Source organism: Salvelinus namaycush, chromosome 41 (genome assembly GCF_016432855.1).
Source record: "Salvelinus namaycush isolate Seneca chromosome 41, SaNama_1.0, whole genome shotgun sequence".
Classification (NCBI taxonomy): Eukaryota; Metazoa; Chordata; class Actinopteri; order Salmoniformes; family Salmonidae; genus Salvelinus; species Salvelinus namaycush.
Window position 1 is genome coordinate 13414095 of NC_052347.1, and position 21722 is coordinate 13435816.

The 21722-nt window shown below is 42.3% G+C and overlaps 1 protein-coding gene across 1 annotated transcript; it reads right to left on the reverse strand.

Annotated features, from left to right (window-relative positions):
- Nucleotides 1-7593: 7593 nt before the first annotated feature.
- On the reverse strand, nt 7594-18897 carry LOC120034382 (phosphoribosyl pyrophosphate synthase-associated protein 1). The gene is made up of 10 exons (XM_038980915.1): nt 18542-18897; nt 17923-17975; nt 15561-15627; nt 14982-15154; nt 14387-14502; nt 14217-14272; nt 13966-14111; nt 10877-10947; nt 10534-10680; nt 7594-9826 (listed from the first exon to the last, which is right to left on the reverse strand). Exons 1-10 carry the CDS (start codon nt 18622-18624, stop codon nt 9668-9670), a joined length of 1071 nt encoding a protein of 356 aa, XP_038836843.1. The 5' UTR covers nt 18625-18897; the 3' UTR covers nt 7594-9667.
- Nucleotides 18898-21722: the final 2825 nt, after the last annotated feature.

Here is a 21722-nt window from a genome sequence, read left to right on the forward strand (position 1 = left end):
GTCAATTTCCAGTATGATTGCAGCAGAGACCTGGCCAAGCTCTGGAATAAATAAAAAGAACACAAACAAGCATACAATCAACAAGCTGGTAATAAAATCAGTTTCATTACCAGGGGTGTAGAATCATCCCAAAACATCATACCAGTATCACAAATCCACTTCCTCAAAAATCACTTCCTCCCAAAACCTTCAATAAGTATCCTACCTCTTCAAGCATCTTCACCATCCTACCCATGCTAGATTACGGAGACGTAATTTGTAGATCGGCAGGTAAGGGTGAAATCAAGTGGCTAGATGTTCTTTACCATTCGGCTATCAAATGTGCCACCAATGCTCCTTAAAGAACACATCACAGCACTCTATACTCCTCTGTAAACTGGTCATCTCTGTATACCTGTTGCAAGACCCACTGGTTGAAGCTTATTTATAAAACCCTCTTAGACCTCAGTCCCCCCTATCTGAGATATCTACTGCAGCCCTCATCCTCCACATACAACACCCGTTCTGCCAGTCACATTCTGTTAAAGGTTCCCAAAGCACACACATCCCTGGGTCGCTCCTCTTTTCAGGTCGCTGCAGCTAGTGACTGGAACGAGCTGCAAAAATCACTCAAACTGGACAGTTTTATCGCCATCTCTTCATTCAAAGACTAATTCATGGACACTCTTACTGACAGTTGTGGCTGCTTTGCGTGATGTATTGTTGTCTCTACCTTCTTGCCCTTTGTGCTGTTGTCTGTGCCCAATAATGTTTGTACCATGTTTTGTGCTGCTGCCTGTAATATTTGTGTTGTGGAGAAATGACCAGGCAGGAGACGGAGTACAGTTAGTTTTCGTTTAGTCAAAACCTCTCGTGCTCTACAGTTTTCCCGGGCACACTAGTGCGCATGTGCATTTCCTATTAGGTGTAGTAACGTAACACTGTCGTAATAATCACTGCTTAGTAACAGCATAGTAACTAATATAAACAGATGTAGATCCCAGATACTACACTCCTCCCCCCATAGTTTTTAACTCCCAGAGAACAAGGTAAATATGTTAGGGAACTACTAATGCAATATTTGAACAATGCATTCTTAACATTTTTCAACTACTGGGTTGAAGCAGACTTTTCAGAGCCCAGCACAAATCCAGGGGATTATTCTGCCCCGAAGATGGAGTTTGTGTCCTAATAACTAACCCAGGTAATGTCCGTTTTCTTTCCTTTTATCTAGGACATATTAAAGTGTTTGTTTGTTTTACTGTCTGTTACCTTAAACAGTTCAACTCACAGGTCAAGCTTTTGAGGTGCCCTTCGCTGTCGAATAGGATATCTCCGCTCCTCCTGGGCTTCCGGTAGTGGGCCAGGTTCGGGTGGAAGGTCAGGCTCTGTCTCTCCCGTACGTCCACAGTCAGGAGAATAGTCCTGGGGGTCGTTATTGTTCTCTCGGCGTGTCTCTGCTGGGGCGTTGGACCGTAGCAGATGATCCACATGAACGTTGACCTGGCGATGACCAATTTGGACTTGGTAAGTCAAAGGTCCTTTGCGTTGCAAGATCACACCTGAGTTCCACAGGCTCTTGGGGTGTCTGAAATCACGTACCATCACCCTCTCTCCCTCTTTGAATCCTCTGACAGTCTTTGAGTGTCTGTCATGAGCTTTCTTCTGCTGTAGCTGGTGCTTTGCCACAGTGCTTGACAAGTCTGGTTTCAACAATGTCAGGCGGGTACGTGGTTGGCGTCTCAGAAACAGTTCAGCTGGTGTACATTCCGTTACTGTGTGTGGTGTGTTGCGGTAAGTAAACAGGAACCGGGGAAGCCTTAGGTGGGTGGGCACAGACTGAACCTCGAGTTTAGTCCAGGCCTTCTTAAAGGTTTGCACGGATCTTTCCGCTGCTCCGTTTGATGCCGGATGGTAAGGTGGTGACCGGATGTGCCTTACCCCATTGTTCTTGAGAAACATTTCAAAATCGTTTGACGTGAAAGGAGGGCCATTGTCCGATACGAGCTCCTTGACTAGTCCAAAGGATGCGAACAGGTGTCTGAGAAGATTGATGGTCTTCTCAGCTGTGGTCAGTTGAGTAGGGAACACTTCCATCCACTTGGAATGGACATCGACGACAACAAGGAAATGTTGCTTGTCAATCTCGGCGTAATCCACATGGATGCGTTCCCAAGGTGTCGCAGCCCAGGACCATGGATGAAGAGGTGCAGCAGCAGGCTTGTTGCGAACAGCTTCACAAGGTGAGCAGTGGCCTACATGCTGTTGAATGTCCTGATCCAGTCCAGGCCACCACAGATAACTGCGAGCGAGTGCTTTCATTCGAGTGATCCCTGGATGTCCCTCATGCAGGTCAGATAGCAGTCTCCTCTGGAATTTTTGAGGTACCACCACCCTTGATCCCCACAGAACACATCCTTGATCAGTGGACAACTGGTCTTTCTTGTCGATGAATGGACGAAGGTTATCGTCATTTACGAAGTTTGGCCAACCTCCTAATGTTAAGTCCAAGACTTTGGAAAGCACTGGATCTTTCCTTGTTTCCTCTGCTATGTCTGAAGCAGATATGGGCAGTTCGTCAATGAGAGAGATCTGGAAGACTGCTCTATCATCTTCACTGTCGGAGTCACTATTGCATGGTAGTCTTGATAGTGCATCTGCATTTGCGTGATCACTGGATCGTCTGTACTCAATCTCGTAGTCGTAGGCTAACAATATCAGAGCCCAACGTTGCATTCGAAGTGCAGCAAGGGTTGGTATAGCTGATTTTGGTCCAAGGATGGCCAACAGAGGCTTGTGATCTGTCAGCAGTTGGAACTTCCTTCCGTACAGGTATTTGTGAAACTTCTTCACTCCGAATATTATGCTCAGGGCTTCCTTCTCAATTTGAGCATAATTTCTCTCACTTGGTGACAGAGTCCGTGATGCAAATGCAATAGGGTGTTCTTCACCTGACGATAGAACATGTGAGATGACGGCTCCTACTCCGTATGGAGATGCATCACACGCCAGTCTCAGCTTCATCTCTGTGTTGTAGTGGGCAAGCCACTTGCTCTTTAGCAAACGCTGTTTGCAAGTCTTGAATGCTTCTTCGCATTGTGGGGACCAATTCCATTTTGTATCGGCCTGCAGCAGTTGGTGAAGCGGATGCAACAATGTGGACAAGTTTGCCACAAACTTTCCGTAATAGTTCAGGAGCCCCAAAAATGACCTCAGCTCTGAGATATTTGTGGGTGCTGGTGCGTTTACGATTGCTTCCACCTTGCTGTTGGTTGGGTGCAGGCCTTGTGCATCAATCTTGTAACCGAGATACTCCACTGAGTCCTGGAGGAACTCACACTTGCTGCGTTTCATTCTCACTCCGTATTTCTCCAGTCTTGACATCACTTTGTCCAGCACTACAAGGTGCTCTCCAACGGTTGGTGCTGACACGAGGATGTCGTCCATGAAGCACACAATGTTGTCTATACCGTCCAAGATCTGATCCATTGTGTGTTGGAATATCGCTGGAGCTGTCGAGATTCCGTAGGCCAAGCGATTGAATCTGAATAGCCCCTTGTGTGTATTGATGGTCAGATACTGTTCTGACTCCGGATCCAGCTTCAGTTGCTGATAAGCGAATGCCAGGTCCAGCTTACTGAAAACCTTCCCACCAGCTAGAGTGGCAAACAGATCTTCAGCGTTTGGTAGTGGATATTCCTCTGGTAGTATGCAGCGATTTACTGTGACCTTGTAGTCACCACACATTCTGACGGTCTTGTCTTTCTTTGGGACTACAACAATCGGAGCGGCCCAGTCGCTCCTCGCTACCTTCGTGATTATGTTATTCTTCTGTAGGCGGTCCAGTTCCTTCTCTACTGCTTCCTTAAGAGCATAGGGAACTGGACGTGGTTTGTGAAAGATAGGCTTGGTTCCTTCTTGCACTCTGACTTTTGCTGTGAAGTCTTGTATTTCGCCGTAGCCATCTTTGAAAAGTTCTTTGTGCTTCTCCAGCATGTTAGTGAGTGTAGCTTGACTCACTGGTTTGTCCTTTCTCAGACTGAAGATTTCTCCCCAGTTCAACTTGATCTTTTGTAGCCAGTTTCTGCCTAGCAAGGCTGATTTTTCTCCTTTAACAATGACAAGCGGTAGCGTCCACTCCTTCCCCTCATACCGGACTGGTACCTGGATCTGCCCTAACACAGGAATAGTGTCACCAGTGTATGAAGAAAGGCGGATGGACGCTGGCTGAAGAGGGCACTCTTTCAGTTTTTCTTTGTAGAGTCTCTCTGGAACCAGAGATACAGACGCTCCGGTGTCCAGCTGCATTTTTACCGGTTTTCCCGCTAACTCCATGTTGAGATAGATTCCATCTTTTTGTTGTTGAGCTGTGTACACTGTGGACAGTACTTTGTGCGCTCTTGCTGTGCGTTTTGAGGCTTTACACACTTTCTGTAAATGTCCAACCTTTCCACAATTGTGGCACTTTACATTTTGGAATCGACATTCACTGTGCTGATGATTATCTCCCCCACATCTGTAGCAACTTGGCTTAGACCTTTGAGATGTGGGCTGCTTTGTTCTTGTGTAACCTTGAGGACAGGACTGAGAAAAGTGTGACTTTTGTGAGCCTTTTTCACCACGTGCATCACTGACCTTATGAACACCTTTCTGACGTTCTGCATATCCCGATAGCTCAATAGTATCCCTGTGGGCAAGCTCGAGTCCAAGTGCGATATCACAGGCTTTCCGAAAGGTCAGGTCCTTCTCTGACAGAAGCCTTCTGTGATATGCTTCACCTGTGAGACCACATACAAACTTGTCTCGAAGAGCATCATCAAGAAATTGTGCAAACTCACATGTACTTGCCAGCCTTTTCAAAGCAAGGATGTAGTCAGCCACGGTTTCCCCTTGACTCTGGTGACGTTGGTAAAATCTGAAACGTTCTGCAATGAGAATTGGCTTAGGCTTGAAATGCCTTGAAAGAGTATCAGTCAGTTCTGCATAGGTCAACTCCACTGCTTTTATTGGTTCAATGAGACCTTTCAGCAATCCATACACAGTTGGACCCAAAACACTGAGAAATACGTCTGCTTTCTTTTCATCTTTGATTTCATTTGCAGCCAGCCAACGCTCAAAACGCTCCAAATAGGAATCAAAATCCTCTTTTGTAGCCTCAAACTCTGGTACTCGACCAATGGTTGCCATTTTCACAGTTAATTGTTCAGTTTCCTTATTCCTTGTATTCTTTAATTTTCATCTAATTCTTCACTTCAGAAGTTTCTGCAATTACTCCGTTCACTGCACTCATTTGTAATAATGTTACGTTCCTTCTTCCTTTTTTTTTTTTTCTTCTTGACAATATTTCTCCACCGAGATCGCCTAATTTCAATGGGTTCAATGACAGTTTATTTTATTTTATTTAACCACCAGAGGGCAGTGTCGCTATTCTGGACTCCAATAGTCTTGCTACTTGGCAGCTCCTGAACACTGTACCTGCTAGCAGTGCTTAGCCGTTTTTTACTGGCGAAAGAAAATAAAAAATAACTGACGAATTACATAATTATTTTGAGTTTCATTACTCACGCAACATTCTTCCCTTCAAGCAATGTCCGTTAAAGAAGTTGAATCACCTCGTCGCCACTGTAATATTTGTGTTGTGGAGAAATGACCAGGCAGGAGACGGAGTACAGTTAGTTTTCGTTTAGTCAAAACCTCTCGTGCTCTACAGTTTTCCCGGGCACACTAGTGCGCATGTGCATTTCCTATTAGGTGTAGTAACGTAACACTGTCGTAATAATCACTGCTTAGTAACAGCATAGTAACTAATATAAACAGATGTAGATCCCAGATACTACACTGCCATGTTGTGTTGCTACAATGTTGTTGTCGTCAGGTTGTGTTGCTACCATGCTGTGTTGTCATGTGTCGCTGCCTTGCTATGTTGTCTTAGGTCTCTCTTTATGTAGTGTTGTGGTGTTGCTTGTCGTGATGTGTGTTTGGTCCTATATTATATTTTTTATCCCAGCCCGTCCCCGCAGGAGGCCTTTTGGTAGGCCATCATTGTAAATAAGAATGTGTCCTTAACTGACTTGCCTAGCTAAATAAAATGTTAAATAAAAAATGTTAAAATGTCACCAGTTACAGTAAGTTGTCTCACATTACCCTCTAGTGGTAGGCCTATATGTTTTTGACATTGCTTGTCTGTCACACAACGCACCTTGAAATCTATGGGGAAACCCGTTAGTAAATACAAAACCTGCCCAGAGCAGAAATAAAATACTAGGGAACATCTCACTGTGCCAGACAAAAGACCTTTGTTTGTGCTGCTCGGCAGGATGTCAACTTGTTCCTCCAATGCCCAGATCATTGACATGGCTAGTAACAGAAAACATTCTGCAGGGAATCATGTCTAGGTTCCATATGAAAAGATTGTGAAATTCTACTTTCCTGATCAATGCATCATTAACCTGACACTGCCACAAATAATTTCAGTTATATAATATGGTTGCATAGACATTTCAGATTTAGCATATGACTTCCTGTAGCTATCTATATCAACAATTACCTGCAGATAATGTTTCCATAGTAACAATCAGAATCCAGTATAAGTGTACTTAATGAAAGTTAAGACTGTAACAACTGTGCTCTAGTGATAATTCTAATATATAGTACTGTGCACACACATGCACATAGAAATATGTTTCCCCTTTCCAGCCACACACAGAAACATGGTGCATTGTTTCCCTCTGCCCAGACGAGGAAGTGACCTATGATCTGTGACACTCTAGTTCCTCTTTGAGTCCTGTTTAAACACTCAGCTGTCAATGCACCAGCTGGTTCACACTCACCACCGCACCGACAGAGACCCACACTCAGGTGCGTACCACTCTCTCCGGGGTTGGAAGGGCTTCCGTTTACCATCTATCAAAACTTAAAGAATGTACAATTTATTTTATAGGTGATGGGCTAACTTACAGCTCCTAAATATTATGCATGCAAATTATCCAAGACTTCATAGGGCCAACATCAGAAGTCAGCACTTCTAGTTAAAAGAGATTCTATTACTAGTCTATAATGTCTCTATCATACCTTTTTACAGTTCTTAGGAGTGGTGAAGTATTTTAGCATGTGCATCCTTACCAATGCCTCCACTGCATGGGATAAGAGTTTTCTAGTCCGTCTCTGCCCCTCGACTTGGTCAAAGCTCCTCAGTGATGAGTAGAAACCTGAGAAGTTTGGAACAAGTAAAGGGTCCCTGACTTCATCTGAAGAAGTTGTCTCACTGTACTGTCCACTCACTGCATTAGGTAGCTATACTACAACAACACAAACCAGAAGTAATGTTCTCTGATCAAAGCGTAGATAAAACTCAGTGGTATTTTCCCCTGATCAAGTATAACAATTGACAATATTGGGATTGTGCGATGGTCAAATAATTGTGTAACTACAAATCAATAGTTCTGGGATCTGATGAAGGTTGACCTGAATAATGTGAAGGGTTCATTTTAACAGAAGAGTCAATTGATTGTTAAGACTAGAGATACTAGAATTCTCCAGAATAAAATGTAACTGGTTACATTATTAAACACATTACAATTTTGTTCATCAATAAAAAGTCTGGCAAAAAACAAATGAAGCCAAAGGTTTATTTTAACTTACAAAAAATTGGATGCAGACACCAATTATTCGATTAATCATAAACTCACAAATAGGCTACATCAAGATCAGACAATGAGGGTGAAGTAACAAATCAACGTGCTATCGGAAGACATGGATATGAGTTGGCATAGCAACAGCTATTTCTCTCCACGGACCTTTCCTCATGTCTGTACACAGGTATAGTTAGCGGTTTACAATTATCACATCCTACAGGATAACAAAAGAACGAATGTCAACAACAAAAGTAACAAAGAATGGTAAAGAGAAAGTTCTGCCGAACGGAATGCAACACATTTACATTTGCAGACTTTGCTGTACCAGAGACATAGGCACAAGCATTAAGAGCGTTTTTTCTTCACATACATTATGCATTTGCCTCAGAAGCATATCTCCCTGAGCTTAAAGGTCCAACAGAGTGTTCAGACACAACTTCCCTTGAACATCAGTTTGACTATTAGTCCACATCTTTTCACAGGGGACACTAAATAGCATCCATCATGACAGATCTCAGTCCTCCTGATCAGCAAGTTGACGCCACAATTCCATACATCATACAGTAAAGGGTCACGATTACAATTTCTATATTCAAAACCATGACCTCAGCATGGACACATAATGCATATATTGTCAGTCTTTCTGAATGCCAATGAGAAGCAACAAGACTATATAGGAAAGTCTACTTCAGAGTCAGGATGTCATATCCCCCTTTAATATAAAAGGTTATATCCATTCCGATATCCAGCTGATGTTATACAGTTTGCCCAACGATCTGTGGCAATCATGACATTTGTTACAGTTACACAGAGAATAGTTGACTGACTGGACCAATACAGTAACAATGACTAGGACATTGTTTGGGATTCAAACATGGTGGGTCAAAAGTTCCTAATCTGTGGCCTAATGTGTGGTGGTAAACAATACATGTGGTCTTATTAGATATATTTGGTGAGTCAGCCTGAATTCACGAGGCTTAGGTGTCACACAGAACACAGAACTGGTTGGGAGCTGCTGTACTAGGGTTCCTTTAGCTTTGTTCTCAGTAGGTTTTGCATTAACACACCTGCATCTAAATGCAAAGCAGTCACAGTGCTCGGTAGGCCTGGAGGGCCAGAGGTGGGGGGGAAATGATTCAAGCAATAAGTGATGTTGTTGGGAAGATACTTCAACAGAGTGAAATACGGTCACCCTCCTTCATAACGGAGAACTGAAGAAAAAGCCATCATTAGATATGTTGACAGTGGCTAGACCAGGGGTGAGCAATCATTTTGGCTCGAGGGCCACATCGGGATTTCAACATTTATCAGAAGGCGGCACAGATTTTCTTCAAAAGCAATTTGTGGGCCAGAAAAAGGGCAGTTGTTTGAAAAAAATATCGGTCCATTATAATATCTACATACTTTCTATCTAGCTTCAGACATTCAAGAGTGGCCTGGAGTTTTTTGACCCAAAATAACCCCCCCCCCCCTCAAAAAATACATATTTTTCCCACCCCTGGGCTAGACAAGGAAAGCTAGTTTTCATCGTAACACTCACCCTACACCTTTTATTCAGGTGGGAAAACAGTGAACGTGAAGCAACAAAATAACAAATCCCTTCCTATCTTGAAGCATGGAGGAATTAAAAAAGACATCAAAACTACCATGGAGGTGAGGTACAGTAATTCATGCATTGCTGGTTTGCCAGACCTTAGCATAGTAAGGCAAAAAAAAACACAAATGACCTGACAACAAATATGCACGTTAAATCAACCTTTTAGTATTGCTTAATTGCTTTTTGTTTCTTTTATCACTTTTATTGAGCAACTCATGCTATGTTTCGTGCACTAAAAGCTGATGAAAATGCATTTTATTGGTTTGTAAGAGGGGATATGATGACGGTACTCCCCCTTGTCCTAGTCATCTGAACTAGGCTGTATGTGAAGGTGCAGACAACAGGGACAGTATGCACTTCTAGCACTGTGGAGAGAGGAGGGGACCATAGCGTGTATACCACCAGCCTTTCTCCAAACACCTCACCTCCAACACAGACTCAACCCTATGTCTCTGGCCTAGTCGTCCACCGTGATGTTGCGGAACAGGTAGGCCATGGACTCCCCGTTGTGGATGCGGCGGATGGCCTCGGCCAGGATCATACTGACGTCCACTGTCTTGATCTTGGGACACTGGAGCTTCTGTACCTCGTGAGGGACGGTGTTAGTCACCACCACCTGGGAGGCAGACAGACAGGGATCAGAGGAGGAAACACCATAACGAAGGTCGGCCGTGTGCAGTAGATCACCTGGTGGGTGTCCACGAACAGTGTTGATATTACATGTGGAATCGCTTGGAAATAAATGGAAAATGATGGACAATGTACTGTGGTCAAAGGCGATAGGATGGTCGGGCCACCCGCTGCTTTCAACCGTTCGTCGGCGTGGTCTATTTTGTCTCATTCCCAGACTGAACTGTGCCTGACTACCGTATCTTATAACAGCCTTTATACAGACGACGAAACATCCTACGAATCAAGTTGCAATACCTTGCACACAGGTGGTACATAGAAAGTGTTGCCACTGCCTTTCTGTTGTAAAGTGACTGAAAAGCTTTTACGATGAGGAACTGAGCACTTCCCCTTTCAAGATGTAGTGATAAATTCAGAACACAGGGCTGCTGTTACAGATGTAGGATCTTAATTTGATCACCCTGTTGCAAGAAATGTAATGCAGGAAATCTAAAACTTGTAGTGTATTTGAAGTTTAAAAAGGCTTCTGAAGTTTGTCATTTCCAATTGATTTTCCCTCATGAAAAATGTATCAACCCCTACAAAAACATCTATTAATTACAATCCACATAATAATTCACATTTCCTGTTGCTGCAGGATTATTTTCCTGCTGTAGCAGACTCTGAAATGAAGATCCTACATCTGTATCTCACTTCGTCGATGGCGGACTCCTCAATAAGACGGGGGGCATCGGCAGACAGCAGCCCATGTGTAGCCATGATGTAGATCTTATAAGCTCCTCTCTCCTTCAGAATCTCAGCTGCCGCCACAAAGTCCTCCACGTCGTCTATGATGTCATCCTGGGAAAGAACGGCAACCACAGGATTGGAAATGATGTACGCCTGTAGTTCCTTCATCCATAATCTAAGGCTGTCATATTCTGTTATTAAATACAATGTGGCAAAATGTTGAAAATGAATTTCAAGTGGCTCATTTTAGCACAGGCCTTCCAGGACAAAACCACAAATGGCCCAAACAAAGGGGCACATTTCTTACAACAATGATGGCGATTCTTCCTCCCACATCTCCTACAACAGTGATCGGGGGCTTCTCCTTGGCCATCATTACTGAAAAGGAAGAATGAATAGGTCACTGCTAGTGATCACATACAGTATCCATAGGCATAAACAGTAAAACTAATGAGGATACATCTCAGAGTAGATTGGGTAAAAGGGGTTAAAAAGTATGAGCTTTCTACAATTACAAAGTCCAATTTCAATCACTGTTATGATTATGTATTCTTCAATTAATAATTGATGTTCCATGCAATTCCCCCCCTTCTGGGTAACTGACTAACATTCTCTTTTCAAAATGAGATGTATTTGGGAAATTAGATAAATTCTGTCAATTGTCCCAATTATACCCTTATAGATTTAAATGGAATGCCAAACTCATTCCAGCACAAGGATAATCAAAATGACAGACTTTTTGCCCAGCATACCCAATCAGACGCTGATATTAAATTGCCTCCACAACACACTGTCTGCTCAGAGCTCAGTGCAGACATTTGGCAACAGTTTGCATATAGCAATATGCACAACCTAATCTTGTCGTTAATCCATCAAAAACGATAGAGGCAGACAAGCACTGATGAGGTAATCACACGCTTACTAATGTTCCAGGTTTGTCTTATTGAACACCACTGTTGTCAGTCAATGGGGGAAGCGCACAATCAGCGGATGGACAATCAGCCAGCCAGAGTGGGGAAGCTGATTGTGGGAGTGGAAGCTAGAGATGAGCAGGGAACACAGGTTCATGCCAGGAACACATTCCTTCCTGGAACACATGCCTTCCTTACAGGGGACCACACACAAGCAATAATAAGCACTGGAACATTTCAGCTTTTCAAAATGCATCAACATCACCACTAGGTCTTAAAACCTTCTGTAGTCTTAAAGAGGTACTACCTAGAATGTTTTCAGGTAGAATATAGAAATGAATCAAAATGATCTAGTAAAAACTATAGTTAGGCCTACACATATGTTAGAGATAAACTTGTCTTGGATATGTGAGGCAAGAGTTGAAAAGCCTGAAGATCTCAGCAATCCTCTCAATGAAGCTAGAAGCCAGCATTGCTGAGCTAAGGAATACATAAGCTATAATACAACTAATATGTGATAGTCATGGTTTGAGGTTATAATCAGATTTCATATTCACACCCAAACCAGTAGATGTGTTGTTATTGACATGGAGGGTCCACGTTTAGGATTTATAGTTACTTAAATGTGGGAAGGCCCAAGGTGCGTGACACAGCAGCCCACTGGTTTGTATGGGCAGCAGGGAAGAGGGTGAACACAACATAACCCTGACCTGACCTACTGTGGTGTACTGTACTGTGTGTTCAGCAGCACACACAAGAACAACATGCTGCCACCCACCCAAAAATCTGAATATTTGCTTAAGATTCTGAAAAAAAGGATTATCCTGTTTCCTCTTCCTATCATGATGTATTAGGCCTACATATCAAAGGCATGCTTAATTAGTATTCAAAACATGCATTTCTGAAGGCCAGGTGTAAACCAGACTCCTTCGGGCGAGGCTTCAATAGGGAAGCATGATGTGTTGATTGGCAAGATGAGTCCGGATGAAAATAAAAACATGTATCTGGGAGAAATGGTTCCATTTGTCAGATGATTGAAGAGAGTCTCACAAAGCAACTAACGGAGGGCTTTCAGGCCATCTTGCAGAACAATCTGAAGTCTCTGCCTCTGACACCGGCACACTGCTGGAGACGTGACTGTGGATCAAGGAAGACATTGATCCATTCCTGATGAGGATCTCAACAGTATGCAGTGAGGGTACATAGGCGTCAGTACATCCACTATGGATCTGTACCGCTGGACCACATCAACTAACTGATCCAGATCATTTGTAATTGGACCATTGATTGTCTTTGTTATGCTTTCCTCAATCACAACTGAGGACCTTGCACTTAAGACTGTTTGTTGGCAAGATGATTCGAAAACCCTTGATCACTACATGCACGCATTTAGGAACCATTTGGAGAGGAACCATTTGGTGGTCAAAAGTGAATTAAGTTTACGGTCGTACTTGGGAGCTCTATGCCTGGGAACGGAGCTTGTTGTTTGCTGCCAGCTATTATCAACAAATAAACACCACGTTAACACACATCCACAGAGACTCGACATAACAGACTACGAAGACATGAAGCCAGGACTGGGAAAATCCTCTTACATGAAGCAAAATTGTTAAAGCTAACCCGTGAAGAATCCAAAACCATTCCTCTAAGCTTATTCATTCAAGAAATGTGTAGGACAGTTCACAACTGACCCAGGCTTACAATAAGAGGATTTTTTAAGTCAAGGATAATAAATTAAGTAAATAATACAAATATTATTACAAACACTAAAGCTGAAGGGGGACACAGCCAGTTGGGCATAATAAATACTCTGGAGTCATTTGCCAATGACACAAAGCCCAGACAGAAAGTCTGACCATGTTTTGTCAGACCCAACTGTTTTAACAGCCTTACCGCGAATGTACTGAGAAAATGAGACATATTCAATATCAAGTTAGTGTCATTCTCTCAAAATGAAAAACAAAATGTCATTTTTAAACATGCAAACCATTCTAAAACAATTTGGTATGAATGCCTTTACATTTTAGGGAGGCTAAGGTCGCAACATTAGTAGAGACAGTTTATCTGTGGAATTAGAACGTGCAGTAAATAGGCTACACAATTCAAGATCCTTTAAAAAATAATGTCAGGTGTTAAAATGGTTATAGCAGAATCATCACTTATGAAGCTGTTAGTGCTGACATTAAATCCATATGATGAGGATTTTGCAATGGATATTTTGGGGGGTTGAAATAATTCTTCAAATAATTCAAGAGACTTGAACATTTCACACTACACTTAACATATTTTTGGATGCAACCATTGACGAGTACAGGCATCTATGCATCCATCTATATCTTACAGACACAGCCTGACCAACACTAAAGAATTGGGGAAGCTACAGACAAAGATACAGTTTCAATTTGATCTGATGGCAGACTGACTACAACTACACCTGGCTAGTTACCAAGCTATAAGCTATATAGGGCTTCTAGAGAGGTCTTACAAGGCAGCTCCAGCCCAGGGTGTCCTGAGGTGTTACGGACACAGGGGGGAGAGTGTCGTCCGTCCGCCATGTCAGACTCTGAACACTGAGCCTCGCCATGCATCACTGCCAGGCCCAAACGCAGTCGCTCTGCATAGGACTGAGCTCTGAAAGACAACAGCAAGAAAACACTGGAGAAATGTAGACACCCTTTTACATTATTTACATTAGATGATCACACTCCAGGCCTCCGTAACTAAATAGTATGTTACCTCTTAGCAGCAGACGGTGACTTTGCAACAATAATGGCGTTTCTGTAATCTGGGACCTGAAGGGAAGTGAGAGGAGCCCACATTTTACATCGAATAGGCTGCTGTGTGTAGTTTACTATCTTACAACTTTACTACCAGGCATGGCACATGAGCTACAGTGAGATGGTTACCTCCTCCTGGATGTACTGAAGCAGAAAGGGGGAGGCACGCAGGTTGTCCACTGGAAAACTGAAGAAGCCCTGGATCTCCTTCTGATGTAAGTCCATGGTGATGATGTGAGTTAAACCTGGAAGGAGAAAGAGAGAGGATGAGAAAAGAGACTGAAGAAACAGCAGACTGCTTTTAAGAGAGGGTGCAGAATGAGAAGTCAGCCACAGTGGCAAGTTTAAAGGGAAATGTAAAACATTTTCCACTTCAAATTCTTCTCCAGCACAACCCCAACACCAACACATGTGAAAATGGCACGTTTCTATTTTGTAGTAAAGATAAATAGGTGGATGAGTGCTTCCAATGACATCAACCAATTAGTAGACAATTAGAAGTCAATGCCTACTCATTATTGGTTAAAATCACGTGATGCACACCGCTGACGACATTGGAAACACTTATCTTCCTCTATATTTTTTCCACAAAACAAAAAAACGTGCCATTTTCACATATTTTGATGTTGGTGTGGGGCTGAGATTACAAATATGAAGTTGAAAAATGTATACATTTTCCTTTAACACAGTAAACTGTTAACACTTGCATACAGGCTGTAATTACCTGCTTTGGCTAGCATGGAAGCCAGCAGCTTGCACACTATGGAACCCCTTTTTCTCATCTTGCACTGCTTGCTGTAGGGGAAATAGGGAATGACCCCAATTATGTTCTTTGCACAGGAGGTCTTAAGGGCGTAGGCCATGACCAGCAGCTCCATGATGGCCGTGTTGACATCTCTGGTTAAAACAAGGGAAAAGTGTCAATAACAAATAATGGTCACATTTATGGTGCGGTCAGTGCAAACTCATGCTGAGCAACTCTCCAGCAGAGGGCAACAACATATGCTCAGTACAGCTTGTGCACGCCAAGTCAGATGACAGATAAGAGGATGGCTATTAATAACACTGGTAGCTATTCATATTATGGTAGATGAGCTTGTGCCTGATTTATAATGTGTGAATCAAACAGGTTTGAATATGGGTAATGCAACCTAACACGTGATGTGACTGTGTGAATACCCCTCCTACAACATAGATTGATATGCATAGTCCTAAAGGCTGCACCACATTACACACACAGTATAGGTGTGTGTGTGTCCTAGAACAGAAGTGTGGAGGAGATTACATATTTCAGTCTACTCACCTGGGTATGGTCTGGATGATGAAGATAGTTTGGCCGCGAACAGATTCCTTCACGTCTACTCTGGTCTCTATCAAGGGTCACATAAAGTTGAATCAACAGCAAGTGTGGGTAAAATGCTAACTTTACAATTACAGCTCCCCAAATGTGCCTAGACTTGTTTATGTCAACTAGGGCATAACACTCAGTTCAGACATAATTATCAAGCCATTGTAAACACTTATCTGTAACATGTCATTTTATCTAAAAGAGAAAAATGCTTTGTATCAGGCCAAACAAATAAGTTGTCCTTTGTATTAGAAGAGTAGGCAGAGTGACTGGGTTTCAACTAGGAGTTGGAACTGGTTCAGGGAACAAAACCATTTTTTTTTTTTTTTGGAGGAACAGAATCGGTAACGAACGTGATCTATACTGTTCTGGAACAGAACAGTTATTTTAAAAGTATGGGAACCGGTTAATAACATTATTTTATGTTCCAAGCATTTTTTTCCAGTCCCACAAAAAATGCAACAAAGTGCCTATGCAAAGCCCTCCCTCTCTCGCTCTCAATTTCAGTCCCATCTCGCACCCTACACTTGTCTGTCCAATCCATGTAAATAGCTTGCCCGCTCCATAGCAAGCTATTCTATCCGCACTAATTGGTGGTGATTTAATTTCGAACTAAATGTTTTTTTTAAATCTTCCATTTCAGAGGTTTAAAAAGGAAGGAATGATATAAAACGTTTTTTGGGGTTAGAAACGGTTCACAAATTAATTTTGCTGTCAGAACAGTGCAACAGAACGAAAAATAAAATTGATGGTTCTGTACAGAACGAAACGATTGGAAAATAATTTGTTTCAACCAATGATTTATACAGTGCATTCGGAAAGTATTCAGACCCCTTCACTTTTTCCACATTTGTTACGTTACAACCTTCATCTAAAATTGATTAAATTTCCCCCCCCCCCCCCCCCCATCTACACACAATACCCCGTAATGACAAAGCAAAAGAAAGTTTACAAATGTGCAAATTTATTACAAATAAAAAAACAGAAATATCACATTTACATAAGTATTCAGACCCTTTACTGAGTAATTTATTGAAGCACCTTTGGCAGCAATTACAGCCCTGAGTCTTCTTGGGTATGACGCTACAAGCATGGCACACCTGTATTTGGGCAGTTTCTCCCATTCTTCTCTGCAGATCCTCTCAAGCTCTGTCAGGTTGGATGGGGAACGTTGCTGCACAGCTACTTTCAGGTCTCTCCAGAGATGTTCGATCAGGTTCAAGTCCAGACCCTGGCTGGGCCACTCAAGGACACTTGTCCCGAAGCCACTCCTGCGTTGTATTGGCTTTGTGCTATGGGTCGTTGTCCTGTTGGAAGGTGAACCTTCACCCCTGTGGTTCCAGGTTTCCTCCAGACGTGAGGCTTGGCATTCAGGCCAAAGAGTTCAATCTTGGTTTCATCAGACCAGAGAATCTTGTTTCTCATGGTCTGAGAGTCTTTAGGTGCCTTTCGGCAAACTCCAAGCGGGCTGTCATGTGCCTTTATTGAGGAGCGGCTTCCGTCTGGCTACTCTACCATAAAGGCCTGATTGGTGGAGTGCTGCAAAGATGTTTGTCCTTCTGGAAGGTTCTCCCATCTCCACAGAGGAATCGGGTTCTTGGTCACCTCCCTGACCAAGGCCCTTCAACCCGATTGCTCAGTTTGGCTGGGTGGCCAGCTCTATGTAAAGTCTTGGTGGTTCCAAACTTCTTCCATTTAAGAATGATAGAGGCCACTGTGTTCTTGGGGACCTTCAATGCTGCAGAAATGTTTTGGTACCCTTCCCCAGATCTGTACCTCGACACAATCCTGTCTCGGAGCTATACGGACAATTCCTTCGACCTCATGACCTGGTTTTTGCTCTGACATGCACTGTCAACTGTGGGACCTTATATAGACAGGTGTGTGCCATTCCATGTCTAATCAACTGAATTTACCACAGGTGGACTCCAATCAAGTTTTAGAAACATTTGAGTCTCATAGCAAAGGGTCTGAATACTTATGTAAATAAGTGATTTCAGTTTCAAAATTGTAATACAGTTACAAACATTTCTAAAAACCTGTTTTCGCGTTGTCATTATGGGATATTGTGTGTAGATTGATGAGGATTTTTTTTTTTAAATACATTTTAGAATATTGGCTGTAACGTAACAAAGTGAAGGGGTATGAATACTTTCCGAATGCACTGTATACCAGTGGAGTCTGCTGAGAGAAGGACGGCTCATAATAATGTCTGGAATTGAGTCAATGGAAAGGTATCAAACACAAACACAATTATTATGAGCTGTCCTCCCCTCAGCAGCCTCCCCTGTTATATACATAATTAGTTTCAACTCACCTCTATTGGACTCTTGATAGACCACCGACTTGCCCAATTCAACTCCTAGTCGTCTGTGAAAAAACACACCAGACAAATCAGTACAAGAGGTATGACACTGTGATGTGTCTTATTCAGACAGGACAGAGGCCCTGCATGGAAACTGATCCCAATCTGACTAAGCCTGCTGTACCTCTACCATTTGAAACCCAAGCAAACGAGCAACATGTTGTAATGTGTCACATTGTAATTCAGAGACAGTGGGCCCACTACCTTGCATATCTAGACATGGGAAGAGTTCAGCTCGATCACAGGCACTCGCTCCCTGTTTCAATGTCACTAACGTTAATAACAGACAGTTCCCAGTTTCACACAGCCGAGACACCCAACATTGTCTCACATTAAATCAATTCCCTTAAGCCTCTGAATGTCATTGTCAACATCTAGCAAATTACCAACTCATTAACCCAATAGATTAATGACAGTAAGCAAGACCCTTGGCTAAATTCAAATTACTTCATCTGTGGCCATGCACCTGCAAACACCAGCATACACATTTTAGCGAGCTAGCTAGCAACATTATCTGGTTAGCTATCTATCATAACACATACATTTAGCTAGAACAATAAAATATACATACTCAGTTATCTTCTTGGCTAGTTCTGTACATGCTGCAGTAGAATTGGCAGAGAATACCCGATAACCACTTTTTGCGACATTCATTCTGGCAGCTTGTTAGCTAGCTAGCACCTGTGTAAACCGCTAGCTAGCTTCTTCTCAAACTAACGTTACCACACTTGCAGCTTGCTAGCAAGCTAAGCTAACTGTTAGGTAGTCATACGAAGAAAGATACAAAAACGTGCGACGTTGATGTTAAAATGCACTTTGTTATTATTAGACCTTATTAAATTCAGTATGAATATAATCTCCCAAGATAGTTATGCTAGTTGAGTGAAATAAATTGCTTGCGGCTAGCTCCTCTTTAGCTTTGCTGTCTGTCTGACTGTGTGTGGTTGGCTGGAGATGAAGAGATGAACAACACACAAAAAAAGAATCCTGACCCGAATCAAAATACCAATCTGGGGAAATAATGTTTTATTTATTTGACAGACCTGCCGCCTGTTATTAGTTGAGTTAGTAATGTATGTGTTTTTGAATCAATTAGTTATATAGATTCCTGCACTGGGAGTCAAGTAGCCCAAAGGCCGGCAGAGTCGTTTCATTTCACCATCCATCTTATTCTAATGTTGTATTTTATTTAACCAGGCAAGTCAGTTAAGAACAAATTATTATTTAGAATGATGGCCCACCCCAGCCAAACCCGGACGACACTGGGCCAATTGTGCGCCACCCTATGGGACTCCCAATCACAGCCAGATGTGATACAGCCTGGATTTGAACCAGGGAATGTAGTGACACCTCTTGCACTGACATGCAGCCCTCATATAATCATATAATCACTGGGCTGGATTTATGAGATGTGAATGAGAGGCTTGTAAGAATCATGACTCTTTGGAGTTTTTAGTTCATCATTTGCTGGTCGGTGGTCCTGCGTGCTCTGGGCATTACTTACTCAAATGAACTAAATTAGTCAAAAGATTTGTTATTTTGACTGAATGAGTCAAAAACATCAGTCAGGAGCTTGCAGGGATTTGTAGTCTTGCATGATGTCTACTTTGATGCTAATTAGCTTTTTCGATTATATGAGAGTAAATAGAGCCGAATATTTTTGATAAAACTCAGAGAGAGATGTACATGGTTATCAAAACATCATGCCAATGTAAGCCTACACGAAACACAGCCTTTATTTTAAGTGTTTCTAAAATCCCCTATGGGAAAAACGAATAGTGTAAAAATGATTGGAACCATTTCCCTGTTTGACCACTACGTTCTATTTGTATTATGACAACACCACTGTGGAGCTCTATTAGGTTAGGGGTGAAAAAACAGACTGCTGCAACCTGATTACCTGAACGCGATACACAACATCCGGGATTAACATTTAGCCACTCTAGCAGGGCGGTGGAAAATGTTTTTTTTTACAAGGAAAGTACACCTATTTTCCCAATTCTTTTCCGCCTTCTCTCCATTAAATAAAGCTAATGAGGAAGGTGAAGCCTATGCAGCCTTAATGGAGAATGTTTCAGGTACAAAAAGGTCCACTAGGGATACGAATGTGTTGCCGGCTGCATACAATGCGTTTGGTCGGTAAAATGAAATTATTCAATATCTCCATCAGCCGAACTTTGGGCTTGAAGTGAAGAGTTTAGTTGAACATCTGATTTGCTTCTTGCAGCAATCATCATGCGGATAGTGCTGATGTGATGCACTACTGCTGTGTTGACAGGATATCTCTGATCTATCTATCCTACAAAGGATACCCAAAAACAATACATTCATGTTTTCCTTTAGGCTATGTATAAAATAAGCATGGAAACATTTTAGCACCTGTGATGTCTGTGTGTGTGTGTGTGTAGGTGGTTCCTGTTCACTTGATTTCTTCTTGCAATTGCTCAAAATAACCTCGAGGTCAACAACTGTCAAGTTTTAATCAGACCCGTGCGTCAATCTAAGTAACACAATAAAAAAATGCCCATCAAAATCCGTCACCTAAGGTTGATGTCAGTGCCCCTGTGGAAATCGAATTAGCATAATAATAAATAAATAAACATCAAAAGCTGTCAGTTTAAGCTAGAGATCTGTTTTTTTCATTGGATGTGTCTCAATCCACCGCATTTGCCTATGTCGCACTTCCGCATCTGCGGTGAAAGGTAACCAAGCTAGAGCGGTCTTTGTCAGACCAGGAGATATCCCGAAAATCGGTATTCTCACAAAATCGTCTGTAGCGTCCAAACGGTTTGGCCTAGAAATCGATTAGGACCCCTCTATGGGAAGATGAGACTCTCATGAACACGAGGGTGTTCTCAAGCGTTTTGGGCGATCTACCAACTTCTGTCTGTAGTGTCCAAACAGTTTGGGCTACACACTAATATGCCAGGACATAAGGAGAAAGATCAGTGCTGTAACAAAGATATTTTTTATGTGAAACACTTTGCAAGCCGTGTCTTGTGAGTGTAAGCTAAAGCCTACTGAAGACCCTGGAAGATCATTAGCATCATGTGGAAAGCAGTCCAGTGTATCAAATTCACAATATCAATTACAGAGTCACAGTGGCACATGTTCCAGCTTGCACTGCTCACCGCTTGACTAACCTATTCCCCATATATTTTGAATTTACAATACAACGTCCACACCCAGCAAACCTGCCCTTAATCCTTGGGTATGTGTTCAAGTTCACACTACTTTATAGTTTATATCTTGCAAAACATCGATCCCTCTCATATGAAAAAGTACAAGTGAAAAACTGTCCTCTCTATGGACATCGTTCATGTTTTACATAGATTTCCTTGATGGAGAAGTTTAGAAGAACTCTTACAGGAATTGGACCTCACAAAGCAAGGTGTTGAACATGTATTAGCTCAAGCTTGCAACCCTTATATGATAGTGATTTTTTGACTCCCATGTAACCTACTTTCTGCTTACACATCCAATCCACAAGTATGTTGTTACTGTATCTATTATTACCAAACCACAAGGACGGAAAGAAGGAGATTGTGAGATAATAAGGTCACTTCTACACTAATGTCAAAGCACAATCTCAAAAGAATAAGGAGGATGAAAGTTAATTCATAACAAGACATGTCTGGAGATAACACTGCCAACAGTAAACAGGCCATGAAATGTCGAGGTTTGTAAATGTGCAACTTGATACTTCAGGGAGTGTACCTGTGGACAAAATTCTAGTCACTGATATGATCTTT

Excerpts from the sequence above, each read along its gene's own strand:
- LOC120034382 (XM_038980915.1), bottom strand. The coding sequence starts at position 18,624 with ATGAATGTCGCAAAAAGTGGTTATCGGGTATTCTCTGCCAATTCTACT. Across the intron at positions 14,503-14,981 it reads TTCCATGCTAGCCAAAGCAG|GTTTAACTCACATCATCACC; the intron begins GTAATTACAGCC and ends TTCTCCTTCCAG. Across the intron at positions 14,273-14,386 it reads TTCAGTACATCCAGGAGGAG|GTCCCAGATTACAGAAACGC; the intron begins GTAACCATCTCA and ends ACTTCCCTTCAG.